Source organism: Lucilia sericata, unplaced genomic scaffold (genome assembly GCF_015586225.1).
Source record: "Lucilia sericata isolate MDLA Ls3-8-SP2 unplaced genomic scaffold, ASM1558622v1 Contig000012F_arrow, whole genome shotgun sequence".
NCBI classification, from domain to species: Eukaryota; Metazoa; Arthropoda; class Insecta; order Diptera; family Calliphoridae; genus Lucilia; species Lucilia sericata.
In genome coordinates, this window is record NW_023994051.1 from 437229 (window position 1) to 457193 (window position 19965).

The window sequence follows — 19965 nt, forward strand, 5'->3', positions numbered from 1 at the left end:
AACTAATAGGTATGAAATATTTATATGTAAGTACAACAAGACAACAAAAATAACCAAATAAAAAAGCGGAAATTTCATGAAAATTCATTCAAGTGGATGGATATAAAAAAACACAAAAATAGCAGTTGGCACGTTACGTGATGACTTTTTAGACGGGGGAGAAATTCCATAAAATTTTTTTCTTATATTAAGGATTCAAAAGGTAAGCACAGCTTGTTGGTAGTAGAACTGCCGGTATTCTTTAGTAAGTGGTTTTTGAAATAGAAAAAATTGTGTTTTTATTTTTGTTAAAACAGACAATTGAATATAAGTTTGAAGTACATACATATATATATTTTTAGATAAAAACGTGAGCTAAAATAATAATTTATTAAAGTTTGCACACTAAATCATTTGTTTGGTAAAAAACTTAAAGTTGTTTAAATGTTTGTTTGTTTTATAAACGCATTTGTTGTGTTTATGTTGTGAATTTTTCCTAGAGCCTTCTGCCTGCCAAGTTTAGATTTGAAAGTGTTGGCCAAATAAAAACGGAAATACATTTAAAATACAATCACAAGTGTTTTTCTGTAAAAAGTTTTTTCTTGTTCATTTCCTTTGTGCAAGCGTCTAAGTATGAACATGAGTGTGTATGTGTTTGTTTTTATTTTTGTTTGCATGTGAATGGGTAATGTGTAACCCGGCAACTATAAGAGGAGTCAATGTAGTCTTTTGAGACAGTATTCTTTCAACTATGTACATACATATTGAAGAGATTGTCTTCTAAACACTTCAGTTAGTGTATATAAGTATTGCAGAGACACGTCTTAACTTCATTTAACCCACCAGTACTAATCACTTGTGAAGTCAATTGTTAATTTGTAATCAAAGTAAAATTACTACTTTAGGTCAGTCACATCGAACTACAGGGATTTGTTAGTGTTTGTTTGGTATTGGTGTCCAACAAAAACATTTGGTTGTTTTGTTCTGTTGTCAAGAATTTTGTTATGCTCAATTTATTGTCTAAATAAAGTTATTTCTGGCAATGGAAAGTAAATTATATTTGATAGAAAAAAAGAAGACGTTTATTTATATAAATATAATTTAATCTTTACAGCTTTAATAGTTGTCCGAGCTCGAATTCTTCTCAGACGAAATGTGGTAGTGACTTTTCCATACTGCAGTTTTTAAACAATAGTATATAGAGGAAATAAAATTATGACACCAAAGAGTTTATAATTTTTCAATAACATCCGTTCTCAAAGTATGTACGGATAGTTGTCAAATCAACAACAAAAATACACGACGTTCTCAAATCAACAAAAAAAATTAGAATGTGTTACCAAAATTATAAAGCTATGTTGTCAAAGAGAACGTTGCGTTATCGAAATCACAACGATGCATTGCCGAAATGACAAGAATGCATTGTAAAAATTACAACGGAGGTTTTTGAAATTATAACTGAATGTTATTTAAATTTTATACACATCCGTTGTATAAATGTTAACAAAAGTGTTAAGCACAATTTTGACAACGGATTGTATCAATTTTGGTTTTTAGGGGTTTTTAGAATAAGCTTAACTTTGTCTTATATTAATGGGGGATTTTATTTCAAATGACCATAATTTTGAAACTGATGTCTTCCAATCGTATTAATTTATTGTGATAAATATCCCATTCGCATCCCAGAAAGCGACCAAAAAGCTTTTAAAGGAACAGATTTAAGCACAAAATAAAAGATATCGGAAGACAACGGTTTCAAAAGTTCTATCACTTGATTTGAAATTCTCCTAATTTATTAATATGTTCACCATCGTATACCTAAATCAATATAAGTACATGTACATTAGAGTACCCCGAGGAACAGCCTTTTTAAGAATATCATGTAGGAATACACAAAATTATTTTTATCTACATTTAATATGAAATGGTATATAATTCACCTTACCTCTCATAAAACCCCTTTTACAACAATTTACATTATTATCAAAAAATTAACCACTCTCTGGATTTCTGAAAAGATCGGTCTATAATTGCACCAATATCCAACTAAAGACCCTCTTTTAAAAATCATATGAATAGCGATAAGTTTATGACAAGATTTTGATGATATTTATATATAAATTCTTTATTTAAACTCTAACAATAGATGCGATTATAAAAATTAAACATACTAACCCAAAAGGTTACTAAAGTATTGCATACGTTAAGAAGAATTAAATAAAAATTTAATATAGCATACTTTTCAGCTTAAAGCATTTAAATATCTATTACCCAAACTATTGAAATTTAAAAGAAATAAAACTGCTCAAAAGTTTAACAAAATAATAGTATATCCTCAAGCTATGTATATAATTCAACAATTATATACTTAAAAATCTAACAAACAACGACACACATAAAACAAATAAACATAAAGTATGCAGTGAAAAAATGGGAAGAAGGAAGAAAAACTAAAAAAAAATAACTGTATGTATACAGCCAGTGGAAAAAACGAAAAGTGTACAACAACTAAAACAATAAAGGTAAAATTGCAATAATGCAACTCTACAGAATTTCTTGAAATACTGCGCAAATGCAAGTCAAGTGAAAGACAAAAATATGAAGGAAATGAAGAAAAAAACCAACTCACATAGAGTAGTGCGTGGCAAGGAAGAAGTGTAAAAATATAAGAAAAATATATTTAAAAAGTAGAAATAAATCATATAAACAATTTCATTTTTTTTTTTACAGGCAACACCAAAGAGAAGAAGCCTTGTACCTAAAAGTATGCTATAGAAAATAAATTCCCAGAAAAAGAAGACTTCTAAAAATATGCTGCATTAAAAATGTATGTATGTGTTTAATCTTAGTATGTACTTTATATATGTGTTAAAATATATGTATATTTTTATTTTATGAAACATGAACATGTTCAAACATGTTTATTATGTATAGAAAGAATATGAGCAAAAAAAGAACAATATGCTTTATTGTGTATTGTTACTGACTATAATAAGGAAGTCTATCTTTTAGGGATTTGCTTATGCAAGTGTATGTTTGTCTGTATTTTTTTTTTTTTTTTTTTTTCTGGAACAGATTTTCATTTATTTTTTGAGACTTTTTTTGTTTGATGTTGTAAGTTATCTGCAAGATTTACACACATACACAGAGTAGCAAAAAAAAAAAAATAGAAACACAAAATCCTCTATGTTTAGTAGAATGGAAAATCTAGAAACAACTGCAAAATGATAAAAATAAAAACACAAAAGCATTCACATGATTCTTGGAAAATTAAAAAAAAAAGAAAAACAATTTAGGAATTAAAAGAACAAAAAAAAAAAAAAAATAAATCCTATATAAAAATTTTAAATAAATTAAAATACTAAATACTATTATTACAAGTAATTCAATATGTATTTAAAATCAATTGTTGCATACTTAAGGGCTCTTAAGTCTCTGAAAAATTAAAAGAAATGTAAACAGTGAACTTTAATTGTGTTTCAACAATTATTTTCATTTAAATACATTTTAAGCATCTTTTAAGTGTATTATATATTTTTAATAGAAATTAAAAGCATACTTTAAGGTACTCAAACAATATTTTTTGGGCATTTTTAATGACAATTATGTTGGGCAAATTAAGCACTTGAATTATTTATAAACTTTTTACCTTTTTGTCAGCAAAAAAACGTCTTTTAATTTAAGTTCTTATGGTTATTTTTGTTTTCTTAAAATTTTTGTACTATTTTTACCAAGTTAGTTTTCACCATTGTGAAAATAATACCAACTTTATGGGCTTAATGTTGTTCAAGACAATTAATTAAAAGCACTTTAAAGTTTCTACTCAGACTTAGTCCTTAAGACATTTTATGAAGTTAAGAGTTTTATATTATTAACAAAATAAACTTATAGAAAAAGTACTTAAAAAGGCAACATTTCTTTGGCTAGCGATGAACAGTAGATATAATACATATTAATAAATGTTTATGACGCGAAAACATTAAAAAATAAAGTGTATATAGTTTACTTGAAGGGAAAATGTTATGGAAAGCATTAAAGAAAGCCAGTTTATATTTAGTTTTAATTTAGTTTTGTATTGCAATGAATATTAAAAAAACATTAAAACTAAAAGTGATTGAAAAAAAAGTATTATGAAAATATTCTCTAAAAATATAAACAACTTTATGACAATTGTTTCAAACAAGAGCTTATTTGCCTTATTCATGTCTAAAATATGAAAAATTCAGATCAAACGATATAAAAGTTTTATGTGTACACTGAGGCGTATGATTAATTTTAAATGTTAGTTTTTTAATTAATTTTAATATTTTTAATAAATATATAAAATATTCTTATTAAAACAACATAAAAAATGGTATGACAATTGTTTCAAACAAAATAATTTTGCCTTATTCAGATTGGACGATACATAAGTTTTATGTGTATACTGAGGCGTATGATTAAATTTACTTCTGAGTTATTTTTTATTATTTTTTTGAAAAATGTTAATTTAAACTTTCAATCAGGGATGTAACGGTTATAAGAAAAATGATGAAAAGGTCTCATTTAACAATTAATAGTGATGGATTTAAAATAAGTGTTATAATTAACCATTATTATACGATATATTTGATTTTGGTCATCGCATCCAAAGAAAAATATATTTTTTGGTTACAAATAACAATTATCGTAACCAAAAATTTTTTATTCGTTATATTTTTTTCAAATATCTTTGGCAAGGTAAATAAAGCGGCCAGTTTTGCAACAAATGTCTATTCATTTTTTAAATAATATATAATTTAAATTAATTCGCCTTATATCTATCTATCTATCTATCTATCTATCTATCTATCTATCTATCTATCTATCTATCTAGCTATCTATCTATCTATCTATCTATCTATCTATCTATCTATCTATCTATCTATCTATCTATCTATCTATCTATCTATCTATCTATCTATCTATCTATCTATCTATCTATCTATCTATCTATCTATCTATCTATCTATCTATCTAATTCATTAAATACAGCGCCTGATATGATAATATTTCAAATATATGTTTCAGGGATATAGATATTTAGATATTTACATGTAGAATCCACACGTTTAAGGGTCTGCAACGCGGACAGAGCGTTACTAGTTCCACAATAAATTAAAAAAAAAAAATTTAAATTGAAATCAGCAAAATATTTTAAAGCTGAGTAATATCTTCCAGCTAATTATAACTCAACAAAATTAATTTCTTTAGAAGATTTTTTTTTGTATAAACAATTGTGCCATTTTTAATAGTAAAAAAGGAAAATATTACAAAAATTTCTACCATTGACAGTTTGGAATAAAATGAAGAAAGAGTAAATGAAAAAAGGAAAAACAACAGAAAAACGCAGCTAACTGTACAAAAATTATGTATCTATTGTTATAAATAAGAAAGAGAAGTGGAAAGGAATAAAAAAGTAATGCGAAGAAAAAAACTCAGGACAAAAAAAGGATAATGACAACAGACTAAAGACGGTTTTTAAGGGAATGAAAAAAAATCGAAAAAAAAAACATTAAAAGTATGAGAGCCATGAGTAAAAATATTGTGGAGCATATAAATTGCAAGTAGATGAGGTGTGTGTATGTGGTATGAAGTGATAATATGTCAATGCCTTTCAGCCAAAGTAATCGGTTGAATGCTGCGTTAAAAGAAGTTTTGAAAAAAATGCAATTTGTAGGATTTTTCGCTACAGACTAAGTATGAGTTTTTCTTGTTTTCTTCAAGTTTTTTTTCTACTTCAATGAATAATGTGTTTCGTTCTAGTCTTTTGATTTTTTTTTTCATTTCTTCGTGTTAGTCATTTCTTATAAGAAAAATCAATTTTTCTTCCATTGTTCACAAGCGACAAACAGTAAAAGGACGAATAAGTGAACATCAACTATAGGAGTATACAACCAAGCGTTGTGATGCTTTTAAGACAAACAAAAGGTTTTCTTTTTGTTTCGCTTCATTTTTTTTTTGCTTAAAACCATGTTAAGTACTGTTAAGGGGAAATGGAAAAAGTCAAGTGCAAATGAAATGTAACGATATGAAGTAAACAGCTTGTTCTTCTCATCAGCGGCAACAGCAAAATTGTTTTGCGGTTGTAAGTAAGTGCATACATACTCACACAAGGCATTATTCGTCAAATCCCTAAGGTATGCAATGGTTTTAGTTTTGTTGTATTGTATTTACATTTATGCTACGTGTAAAAAACTGGTAAAATTGTACTAAATTTTTATTTTTCGAAAATATTTAACTTAACCACAGATTTACATATATAGTCACACAAATACATATGTACATATTATTGTGTAAAATTTGTATGTATTTGTTTATTTAAGATTTCAACCATCAAATTAGTTGATTTGTTGCTCTTTGTATGGATTTTATTTTTGTATATTTGTATACCCTACTGCACAGTAGAAGAGTATATAATGAGTTTGTGCTGATGTCTTGAATATTAGTCTATGATTTCAAAATATGATGAAGTTTGTTCCGTGGGTGGAGCCACGCAAGTCGAAACCCCAATTGATCTGCTTGATATGTTGTCTCTTCTAGGCAACAATATAATTTATATCATTATACAGACCCCGTAATATCGACATGAATGTCATCAACCGCTATATTGGGCTACTATCTGAAAGTAACTGATGTAGTGTATCGAATAGTCGGGCATGATCACTACTTGTGTTTTTTGTATAATTTGTAAACATTAGAGAAAAAAGCTTTTAGTGAAATTGAGTAAAATTTGTTGTTTTAGTCTTTGTTTGTTGTTGTTGTTGCTTTTCGTGGTTGTGAAATATTTGGTTGAATAAATTATTACAATAATTTATGCGTTATTGACACATGTCAAAGTATTGACTTTCGTAAAATATTCATTAGAAAAAGATTAATTTGTTGCCATTGTTAGTTTTACAATGAAAATTTTGATAAAAAAATGTAATGGAAGACTTATTTGCAAAAATGAAATTGTATTTAACACCCTCATTAAGTTATGCTGTTATATATTAATACTTAAAATACCCTAAATGTAGACTACATATTTTAACAGCTAATTTATATTTCAAATAATAAGAATTCTCTTAATAATTTTAATTACTTAAAATCTAACAAAAACAATGTCCAGCATTCACTTTAGCATTACTAAAGAATTCCTGATTAAGTTAACCTTTCAAAAAATTTATGAAAATTTTCCCTATCTCCTAAAAATATGCAATATTTAATGTAATGTACCAAGAAAATCCCCAAATTAAATATTTTGAAAACTTGAAATGAAATACGGAAAACAAAAACAAATTGGAAACAAAGAACTAATGAAAATTGAAAAAAAAAGAAAACTAAAACTTACCTTTATTAAACGACTCCATGGGATGTGCATGTATTTGTTGACAATCGAGAAAACGTTTTAGATGCAAACATGTTAAAGATGACGGTGAAGTAGCTGACGGTATTGTTGCTGTTGAACATAATGATGAGGACGAGGATAATGAGGATGATGACGATGATGTTGAGGATGACGATGATGTCTCCATGGGTGGTACAACAAATGCACCAGATGGCGCTGTAGACGTCGTTAGCGCAGATTGTTGCAAAGAACAAGAGGATTGTAATGACGACGTCGATGTTGTAGACTGTGTTGTTATTGAGGAGTTTGATGTGGAGACATTAAAGTCATTATTATTATTATTTTGGTATGCTGGCATTGTTAGTGGCGTATTAGGAACCTGAGTAAGAAAAAAAAGGAAAAATTTGAGTTTATTAATGTTAGAATATTTGAGAAACAAATGAAAAGAGCATTAGTTATTAAGCAAAAAAAATAAAGAGTTTAAGAACTGCTGCAGGTATAATGTTTTGTCTTTGTGGCAGTTTTGTAGTTAGAAGAATAATAAATTATGTTTTTTTGTAATTAGCAAGAAGAAAATCATTAATTAAACCATAATGGAATATTAAATTTGTGGAGAAATTGACTTTGTGTTAAACTTGAATTTTAACACAATTTTATAAAATCCTTTAGCTTGATATTTAAAACTAAAATTTCTAACTCATTTCACAAATTCTTTACTCAAAAAACTGAAACGTATGTATGTACGTGTTTCTTTTATTCTTAAGGTCGTTGTCATGTTTTTAGCAGTTTTTTTTTCCACAGTCAATACCAGTTATCAGCCATGCCGAAACACTAGATTAAAATTTGTTACTCTGACTTTCTTTCGTTCTTAACACCAAAAAGGTCGTCACGCTAAGTTGACACCAATACCGTCAACTATTGTTTCCTTGAATGTTTTCTAGCAGTTTTGCATCAATGCAGTTTATTGCATTTACTTGCTTACTTTCTTGGTTTTTATTTTATTTTCTTTTTGACAGCTAAAAGTTTTTGTTAAACTTTAAAAAGAATGAATTTCAAGAAAATGTTATATATAGTAGTTGGCTACATTCTATGCAGAATAGAATACTTGTTTTTTCCACTTTCAATACAAAACGTTGAAGATAACGAAACTTTTACCACAAAATATTTTAACGAAAAATCGATATGTCACCGATAACGAAAAATTTGTATTTCATTAAGAAGTGTATGTATAACCAAAATAAATATATATCACTAAAAAATATATCTATGATCCGAAAAAAATTTCGTAAAAAACGATAGTTAATCAAAAAATCTATATTTAATTAAAAAAATAATATTTTATAAAAAGCCGATGTTTTACCGAAAAATTTATATTACGCGTAAAAATAGATATTTCATTAAAAAACTAGTAATAATTTATAGTCGGTCATGGCCGACCATGTGATACATGATGATAAAAAATCGCAAAAATAAAAAGTTTTTTCATAGCACTTACAATATAATGAAGAAAGCATTACCACGACACCATTGTAAAATAAAACAATGCAAAGTAAGAGTAGAAAGGAAAAACAGAGTGCTAATAGTGACATCCCCGCAAAAACTTCTATTGAAATGCAATGGGCTAAAATGCTAAACTTTACTTATTATATTTAATATTTATAGAGTCATTCTAAACTCCTTGTAAGTAATGAAGGCGGTATTTAGTAGTCATTGAAAAGTGAGTTGTTGAGTAAGTACAAATCATTGCCATATTTTTGCTGGGATATTTTATAGTAGAAATATTTTGGCAAACAAACAAAAAAATCCAATTTAAACCGAAATGCTAACAAAAATAGTAGTTAAAAGAACTCTTTTTCTAGAAAAAAAAAAAACAAGAAAGAAACTATAGTCAGACGAGGCCGACCATATAATACCCTACACCTGTTACAAAAATAAAATGTTATTTAGTTTTCATGTATCTCAGATATACTTAAACCATTTATTGTTGAATAAAATTGTGGACATTTAAGTCAAATTTTAAACGGGGGCTTTTTAGAGGGACTGGGGTCAAATGAGGCCCTATAATTACAAAATTCATGAGGGTTATTAATGCTAGTATAGAACTTGGTTTTACAGCTTTTTGTCGAGATAGGCGTATATTAAACATAATTATGAACTTAAAAGGCCTATTCGGCGAGTTCAGTTGTATGGGGGTTAGGTGAAATAATGGACCGATGTTAACTATTTTTAATAGGCTTCGTCTCCGGTACCATAGAAGATCATCTCCAAAATTGCAACCTGTAGTTTGATTACAAGGTTTACAAGCCCTATTCGGGGGTTCAGTTGTATGGGGCTAGGTGAAATAATGGACCGATATTAACCATTTTCAATAGGCTTCGTCCTTGGGATAATAGATGATCATGTACCAAATTTCATTGAATTATCTTCAAAATTGCGACCTGCAGTTTGATTGCAAGGTTTATATGGACGGACGGACATAGCTAAATCGACTCAGTAAATGATTCTGAGCCGATTGGTATACTTTAAGGTGTTTATAAGACCAATATTATCGTGCGTTACAAACATCAGCACAAACCCAATATACCCTCCCCACTAAAGTGGTGTAGGGTATAAAAACTCATTTATTTTGGTTAAAATGTACATTTTCCTTTTAAATGAAATTTAAAAACTAAAATGAAGAAGTGGTTTTTATAAGCACCAGCAGACGTTAAGACAGTTAGACCGACATTTAGACTAACAAAATAGTTGAATACTTTGGTTGTAGTAAAAAAAAAAACAAAAATGTTAAATTGCATTCAGGTTGTTTGCAGTTTCTATTTTACCAAGAACTGCTGTTGCTATTGCCATTTGCAAAATGTTTTTCAAATTTCCAAATGGTATGCGGTTTCAAAATCGTGACGTGTTTCATTTCTTTTTTTTTTTTTGTTCCTGTATATTTTCCACCTTTCTTTCAATGAGTTTTATTGTATTGAAAAACTTATTTTTTTTTATTTGTTTTATTTTTTTTTCTTGATGGTTTGTATTTAAAAACAGAAAAGAAAGTAGGTGTCAGTTGATTGGTAGTGATTTTGTTTTATTTCAATTTCTTTCTAAAATACCAGAAAATATTTTTGTTTAGTTTTAATAGCTGGGTGTGGAAAATGAATTGAAATTTGTTGTAGTCATTTGGTTTTTATTTGTTTTTTAACGGTGAATGCTCATTTCCAGTCAAAAGTCTATGGTGCTTGTAAACTTTTCTTTATCTTTAAAGTGAAAATCAGTAAATTTGTTGGGGAATTTATGAAAACTAAAAGGAAAAAAATTTCAACACTCACAACGTGTTTTGTTTAAATTTGACCTTTGAATGACACTTGATATACAAGTTTTATTTTTTATACATAAGTAGTGGGGGAAACTACTTGTGGATTTTTTATAAGATTTTTGCTAATAAAAAGGTGAAAAATATGAGGGAAAGTAGTTTTTTGAATAAACAAGACCTTTAAGTGAACTTTAGAAGTGAACACCATATATCAAATATATAACACTCGTATTAACAGCGAATTACAATAACTCATGCATAAAACCTCTTTAATTTACATCTTCTATACAACCATAATAGCCACACCACATGAGGTAAAATAACATTCAAATTATTTCTTAATTAAAACTTCATTTTTTGTAAGATTTTATCTTTAACTAATTGATCTAAAACTACCAATTTTTATTTAAAAAAAAAAAAAAAAAACGAAAGAAAAATTACAATTCATTGAATTTATCCATTAATTACAAACACGTTAAACACGTTCATAAAATTTACTAACAAATGCAACACCTTGATGACATTTTTCGCTGAAAAATATATATATATGTATATATAAACAAGAGAAGGAGCTGAGTTTGAGATACAACACAAACATTTTTTAAGAAAATAAATTAATTTTGGCGCCAGTTATCGATAAATTTTATTGAAAACAAATTGCAATTACGTGCCAAGTTAACGCAATTATTTACAAAAGTACATCAACTACTACTTTTGCATTTACTATTTGATATTTGCTACTTTTAAATCGGCAGATTGAAAGCAAAGATTGCTTAAACGAATTAAAGAAAATGTTGAAATGAAATAAATAAGTAGAATGGAATTTAAATGAAGAAAGAATGATGTATATCGGTGTGTGCTTGTGTTGCAATTTAAAAAAAGTTAAGGTGACCACAGGTAACAAAAGTTTTTCTTACGGTAATCCCAGGGAAACTGTCTTATCTTAGCTTACAGCATTATCACAAACAAACCCCTGTAGCTTTTGTGCTTAAATGGATTCTTTGTGTATTTCACGAAACAGACTTATGAGCCATGTGTTATACTAAGTAATTAAAACTCAAAACTGTCTGATATTCAAGAATGCTAGTTACCCAGAAATAGCATGGTAATAACTTGTTATTACTCAAGAAGTTACTTTACTACATACCGCCAGCATTACTTAAAAGCAGTCTAGTAATGTCTTGCAACTATAAATACTTTTTAGCCTTGACATTTGGTTCCCTTACAAGAAACAATTTTATCCAAACTAATAGCAAATGCAGCCGACGCATTTTTTCTCAAATACTACTTACTTATCTCCTTATTTCGAGGCGATTGTAGTAAGTACTTCCCTAACTCTCTGCTTGGAAGCGAGCGTAAGTACTTGCCTTCAGTGTCATCATCATGTTAAAATAATGACTTAAAATGCAATTGTGTAATAAATAACCCCTCAGTTTTCAATGTAAGTTTTTGCTGGGTATATTCGAACATTAGTTTCAAAAAATAGCTTCTAAGATGCAGTTATGTAAGGAAGTGAATGTTTAATTATAAGCGAGAGAACAACAGCAAATTGATCTCTTCTCATTTACTGAATAGTGTGTTTATCGTTAGTTTCCAGCAAAAACTTATAAAAAGCCACACTAGTTTACAAGTAAATACTTAAATAAGTACTTACAACTATGGAGCTAATAGGAAGCAAATAGAACGGTAGAGCTCAAAATAAAGTATTAAAATATCTGCTCATATGCAAGTTATTATAGGAGTACTTAAAAGTAATGCAAATGGTAGTTATTGAAAAGTAAGTGACAATGTAAGTGCAAGTCATTACCGAGTTTTTTCTGTGTTCTTAAAAGCTACACAGAGGGAAAAAGAAATATACACGCTTGGTACCAAATTGACACCAAACTGTTTATAATTTTCAATAACATCCGTTGTCAAGGTATATATGTACATGAGTACGACAACACTATGTAATGTTGACAACATTGCAACAATTCCTTGTCGAAATCTAAATTTTATACACATCCGTTGTCTAAATGTTAACAAACGTGGTAAGCTCACTATTGACAAACAATCCGTTGTAAATAGTGAGCTTACCACGTTTGTTAACATTTAGACAACGGATGTGTATAAAATTTAGATTTCGACAACTAAGTGCTGTCGTACGTATGTATATACTTTGACAACGGATGTAATTGAAAAATTATAAACTATTTGGTGTCAATTTTGTACCAGGCGTGTATATTTTCCCTCTGTGTAGATTATGCATTTCTTGTTCGCTGATAGTTCATGTTGTAGTTTGAAATTTTTTTATATTTTAATAAAAACTTATTTGGTCACCTTGTTTTTGTTTTATTTATCACCTTAAATATGCAACACTCCCATTTTAGCTATAAATATTTAATGAGGAAAATCTAGTAAATATTCAAACATAAGAATATTTGCATATATAAAAAAACAACATTAATTGATCAATAAAAATGTTGCAAATGTTATAAATTAATTAATGATTAATTGAAATAGCAAAAACAGATAGTTAACTTGTAAAATAAACATAATAAAAAAATTTAAAAATTTATAAATAATTTAATTTGTTCACAACAAAACACGTGCCTAGTATAGTAAAAACATAAAACATAAAAATAAAAAATTTAATTAAAACTACAAATATTTGTTAAATACATGTTTATATTTTATAATAAAAAAATTATATTTTTCATTCAAATAATAAAACATCAACATTAATAAAAAAAGAAAACTATAAAACCACATTCCAGTCACTAAATATTTATTAAAAATATTTTTGTGGAAGCTACAAATATTTATAGTTCGATCTCATTTTAATGTGTGATTTAATATTAAAAACAGTATTAATTTTTTTTTTTAAGTTTATCATGTTTTAGATTAGAATCTTGATGACGTGTTGTTTATTTTGGCCACATTTGTTATAGTCGTTTTAATATTTATTAAACAAGGTCATTTAGATATAAATATCTAAACACATAAATATTTATTTCATTTATTTATTAACTAATGAATGTGTACGAATTTTGAACGTGACCAAAATATACATTAGGCCAATAATGGCTACAAAAAAATGTTATAATAAACATATCGTATAATTCAAGTAATAAAAAGTTGTCTTATTAGATTGTTGACCATATGTGTAGTCAGTTGTTTATTATTATTTTTTTTTGCTTTACTGAAATTTAATTATGTTTTTTTTTTTCGATTTGAAATTTTTTCTAAATTTATTATCTTAATTTGATCAATATTCGTATGTTTATGCAAATTTAATAGAAATGTTGAGCAGTTTGAAATTAATTTTAAAAAGGCGGTACTTTAGTTATACAAATTTTAGTGATTAAATCAATTATTAAATGTTGTCAGTCTACATATAGATTGATCTATGATTTGTCTGTAGTCTGGTTTTTAGATTCATCAATGGATATCTACAGAAAGATCCACATAGACTGGTCTACAGATATATCTACAGACTGATCTATTATAGACTGGTATATTGAGAGATCTACAGACTGGTCCATAGACAGATATATGGACTGGTCTTTAGAAAGACCTATAGATACTGACCGATAGACTGGTCTATAGAAACTGATGTATAGACTGCTCCATAAATAGATCTACAGACAAATATATAGACCGATTTATAGACTGATCAATAGACAGATCTATAGACTGGTCAATATAAAGATCAATAGACAGATCTATAGATAGATCTATAGACTGGCCTATCAACAGATCTATTGAATAGTATATAGACAGATCTATAGACTGGTACATAGTCAAATCTATAGACTAGTCTATAGACTGGTCTATAGACAGATCTATAGACTGGTCTATAGACAGATCTATAAACTGGTCTATAGACAGATCTATAAACTGGTCTATAGACAGATCTTTAGGCTGGTCTATGACAGATCTATTAACTGATCAATAGATCGATCTATAGACTGGTCTATACATAGATGTATAGACTGGTCAATAGACATATTTAAAGATTGGTCTATAGAGAGTTCTATAGACAGATCTATAGACTGGTCTATATACTGGTCTATAAACAGATCTACAGAATAGTAAACAGACAGATCTATACACTGGTCTATAGACATATCTATAGGCTGGTCTATAGACTGGTCTATAGACTGATCTATAGAGTGGTCTATAGATAGATCTATAGACTGGTCTATAGAGAGATCTATAGACAGATCTACAGATTGGTCTATAGATAGACCTATAGACTGGTCTATAGATAGATCTATAGACTGGTCTATAGATAGATCTATAGACTGGTCTATAGAGAGATCTATAGACTGGTCTATAGAGAGATCTATAGACAGATCTATAGACTAGTCTATAGACAGACTTGTCTATAGACAAATCAATAGGCTGGTCTATAAACAGATCAATAGACTAGTGCATAGACTTGTCTATAAACAGATCAATAGACTGGTCTATACACAGATCTATAGACGGGTCTATACACAGATCGACAGACTGGTAAGCTTTTTACATCCTTAACTGAAGATCCTTACTAATATGTTTTATTATTTATCTTTAAAATCAACAACGTCTACTCTGCTCAGACACAACATTAATTTGAAGGCATTTGTTTTTACAACTTTGCCATACTTATAATAAGGATCTATTCTACTTTTAACTCTACACAAACCTTTAGTTTTCCCATCTACCAGTCATTTTACTCTTATGATTTATTACCTTTTGACGTCAGTTTTACTACACTTTACATACTTCCAACATACGCAATTACAATAAGACTACAACGTAGAAGAAAGAGTTTCTTTTATTACTAACTTGCTTACCAAGGAGTTGGGTGTTTGTTGTTTCTTTATCGGGTTAAAGAATTGGTGTCTGTAACTACTTAAAAACACACACACTAAATTTTGTGGTCCTTATTGTAATTTAGCATTTTCGAAAAAAAAGAGTTACTATAAGATTTATGCCCTGTCTGTCTGCGAAAAAATAATGCAGTAAAGTAGTAGTTGCTTTGTATTAATGTCATTGTAAAATTTTGTTTTAAAAACTAATGAATTTAATTAATGTACTATTAAAATAACGTTGAACAAAGTTAGAAGAATATAAAGATGAAGTAATTTTCCTTTTAATATTAAGTTTATGTCTATAGGCGTTTCTTTGAAATATATGCAAATTTTTATAGAGAAACTTAGCAATTTTTAGTGGTTAAAGTTAAAACAAAGAAAGTATGATTTCTTAAATAAATGTTTGGTTTATTGAGATTTTACAAAAGGGAAATTTAAATAGAGAAGATTTTGGCAAGATCTGAAATTAGCTTAGACATCAGTATTTAAACACGGTGTTGTTATTGGAGGTAAGTTTACAGAAACCTTAGCTTCGAAAGGATAATGAATAATAAATAATAAATACTTATTATTTACATATCAATTATGTATGTAAATAATAACTTATTCATCATGACAAGTCAAGGTGTGTCTATACAATGAAAGATTAACACCAAGTTTTTGCTGGGATATTCCTTACATTACTTTTTTTTGGACAATTTGTTTAATAAACTAATAATTTAATATTAAAATAATAAAATTTTAAAAGTATCCTTAAAGTATGCACCAAAAACGTCATCATTTGTAAAGCCTACGAGTATACTTTATTTTTTAGTAAATATAAATTAAATTTCTCTTCTCGTTGTAAAATAATAATAATAAAATAATCCAGCGTAAAAATTGTAGATTTATGTTTTTTAAAAAGAAAAAATATGAGGCTAATATTTTTATAACAACGTTTATATTTTTAAAACAGACCAATTTATTTTTATACACCAGCAGTTTAAGTTTTTGTCAATGATTTGTACATAGTAGGATCTACTAAAAGTATGAGGTATAAACTGAAATTTTTTTGAAATAGATCAGTTCAGATAAGAGCGAAATCTTAATTTATGCAATTTTATTTAAGGTTTCAAAGCGCATTTGTTGTGACTACTCTAGGGAGAAGGAAAATAGGGCGAAAAACTAGTCTCGTGACCGTTTCTAGTTTTTATATACCACCTACAGTTCCAGCTTTGAATTATGTTTTCTAAATATTATTTATAAACTGGAAAAAGTCAGATATAATATTTGGTAGGGTAATTTCCTAAACGTTGCATACCTTTTCCTATGTTTGCAAAAGTATTTGCTGTAATTACCTCAAATTTTACACTCGTCTGGCTGACGGTACACAGGAGTTTTTTTAATATAAATTTTAAGCTAAAACCAGGTGTTTTATTGTGTTCCGAATTGTATTGTTATATTTAGCAGCTCCAACATATAACAATAAACAAAAATGTAGAAAAAAATATGTTTTATAAACTCAGTTTTTTCGTACTTGTGAGTTCTTGTTGAAACGTATATAAATATAAATTCATGGCAACACACATATTGCCACCCATTAACAAGTAACATAAGTGCTGAAGCTTACCGCTTATGCATGGTAGCATAATAAATAAAAAAAAAACAGCAAAATCGAGAATAATAACAACAATTATAGCAAATTTTGAAGAAAATAAAATCCAAAGAAAATTTTCAAAACTCAATGATTTTATTTAGAAATTGAGAATAATTGCTGTTATAGTACTAGTTCATTATCTGGTTCTTTAAAGCCAAAGTCCAATTTTAGTTGAAACATTTTGCTATTATTTTAACCACAACTATGTGTTGCAATACAATAGAGTCGGAGTGCTTTCACATTGTTTTTATAGCAGCACTTGTTTGCTGTTGTTTTTTATATATAAATATATGAATTATATCTAGGATTTAATTAGGGAAATTTATGTACAGCTCAAATAAAAGTAAAAAGCCATTCTTTAATATTTAATTGTTTTTGTTGGAAAGTTAAAAAGCGTTTAATTGGATTGCAAAAATGGTAAAACGCACAGATTTACTCCTATTTTTATATGTGAAATATGCAAACAAATGCTTTAAATCAGTCATGGGCATTTTTTTTTTTAAATTATAATAACGGGTTCAACGAATATTGCATAAAGTAAAATTTAGTTGTACAATTTCCATTTCGTTCTTTATCTATATATATAAAAGAGTAGCGTTACTGACTGACTGATTCATCATCTCACAGCCCAAACGGTTGAACCTAGAATCATGAAACTTTGACAGTAGATGTGCTTTTGGTTTTAGGGGTAAAAAGGGGAAAAAACGGGTAAAACAGGTTTTCGTATCTTCGTTATCTTACACAATATTAGTGATACAAGAAAAATGTTAAATTCACCTGTATCTACTCTTAAAATGAGCAGATGGGTGTCTGGTACTTTTTTGAAATTCGTACTTTTAAGGGGTAAGAATGTATAACAAAGGTGATTTTGGTACCTTTTTGGCCCTTTATGACTTTTGTACTAATTAACATAATAAAATTTTTATAAATATTATGAGACACCTGTTTCGTACTTTTTTAAAATTCATTCCTTTTTGGGTGTAAAAAAAAGAAAGAAAACTTTTTCGGTTTATTGAAGTATTCCTATTAAATTACGGACTAACTCTGTAATATTCGTTGAAACAAAATGTTTGCTATTTCACTGGGGAGAAAAGTACCAAAAAGGGAAAAAACGGGAAATTTAATTTTATTCAAACTCATTGAGCCAATTTTTATAAAATTTGAAAAAGTAGTTTTTTTACTCACACAAAATAAGCTATTGGTATATTATTTTGGAATTCGAATACTAAGGCCTATATAGGACCAAATCCGAGTAAATTGTTTGGTACCTTTTTGAAAGCACAATTTTTCTGAAACAAATGAATGCAGATTTGAATCATTTGTGTTTTATCTGTGATATATAGATTTAAATACGGAACATTTTGTAAACTTAATTCTCAAAAAGTATATTTCTAAGCGAACTATTTTTATTAGTACTTTCCACTAAGGTAGAATTTATTCCACTTTTGGTACTTTTTCTTTCTTCAAATGATACTTTTATAATATGAATTCAAAACACATGATTATTAAACATACACGGTCCTCATTGAATAAGATTCTTTAAGAGAGAACTTTTTAGTACTTTTTATTTCATAAATGGTACTTTTTGAATTTTCTAAAATATTCAACCTAGGAACATAAATTTTAACATACATGGTCTTGACTGAATAATATTCTGTAAGTGGGTACTCTTTGGTAATTTTCCATTCTTCAAAAGGTACCTTTTGATTTCTCTATAAATTACTACTTTTTTCAAGTAGTAATTTCCAAATTTTCTATAATGTGGAAGCTAAACGAATGAAACTAAAAATATAAGATTCTTCTTGAATGCGAATTTATTCACGTGATATTGAACGTAAAAAACTGAAACATTAAAAAATTTTTAAATCAATTTTAATTTTCTATAAAAGTAAACAAAATTTTGTATGTATTTAATTTCGGTTAGGGTAGCGAAGCACCCAGGGTATGCTAGTTTAATTATAAAAACTAACCAGCTTTCAATCATAGAAAAAAAATAATTTTGTTTTAATAAATGGTCAATTTTAAAATATACTTTTAGCAATAAATCATATTAAAATTAAAATATTTCGACGTCCATAAAAGACAATTTAATAAATTAAAAACAAAAATCTATTTATCTTAATCGAAATCAATATTTCTACAAGAATTATGTATAAAAAAATGAATAATTTTAAAATAATAAAAAAATCCATAAATTTTAAATGAAAAGAATGTTGTTTAAGAATTAATAACAAATTGTTTTTGCTCAAAAGACACCCCGCTGTTATTAGTTTAAGCACTCTATGGTTCTGCAAATTGTATTATTGTAACAAATTCGTTATAAAAGTTGAAATACAAAAAAGTTAACTGAATCAAAAAGTTAATGCCTTTAAGAAAAAGTATTTATATGATGTACCTAGAAAAAAGCACTTCTTAAATGCCGTTGAAGAAGCGAATTAAATTTAAATTGTAATTAAGAGGAAAAATGGCATACAAAATGCTTCTTTGCAGTAAATTTTCACGAAATAGAAATCAATTCGTCTTCAAGCGAGAGTATTCATCCATATGAAAAAAAACTTCAAGTCTGTCATTATACCCCGTGGTGATAGAGGGTATATATATATGTTTGTCATTCCGTGTGTAACACCAAGAAATATTCATCTGAGACCCAACCAAGTATATATATTCCGGGTCCTTATCAAATTCGATTTAGCTGTGTCAAAAGATTATTCAATGAATTCTATCGCACTTGATTTCGCCCAGGGATCAGTTATGTTTAAACTCAAAACAATCGATTCAAAATTTCCCATAGTCCCCAAACAAAGGCACATATTCTCGGAAATAGATTGATTTATCGTTAATGACTTGTTCAAAAATATCGGTATCA

The 19965-nt window shown here is 27.8% G+C and overlaps 1 protein-coding gene across 7 annotated transcripts in view; it reads right to left on the minus strand.

Moving 5' to 3' along the window:
• The window catches only part of LOC119604173 (transcription factor SPT20 homolog), a 329355-nt gene that overhangs the window by 99903 nt on the left and 209487 nt on the right, over positions 1-19965 (minus strand). For all 7 annotated transcript variants that reach the window (XM_037956656.1, XM_037956661.1, XM_037956653.1 and 4 more), the window contains exon 4: positions 7331-7706. In XM_037956656.1, the coding sequence (XP_037812584.1) occupies positions 7331-7706 (376 nt within the window). The remainder of the gene's footprint in view (positions 1-7330; positions 7707-19965) is intronic.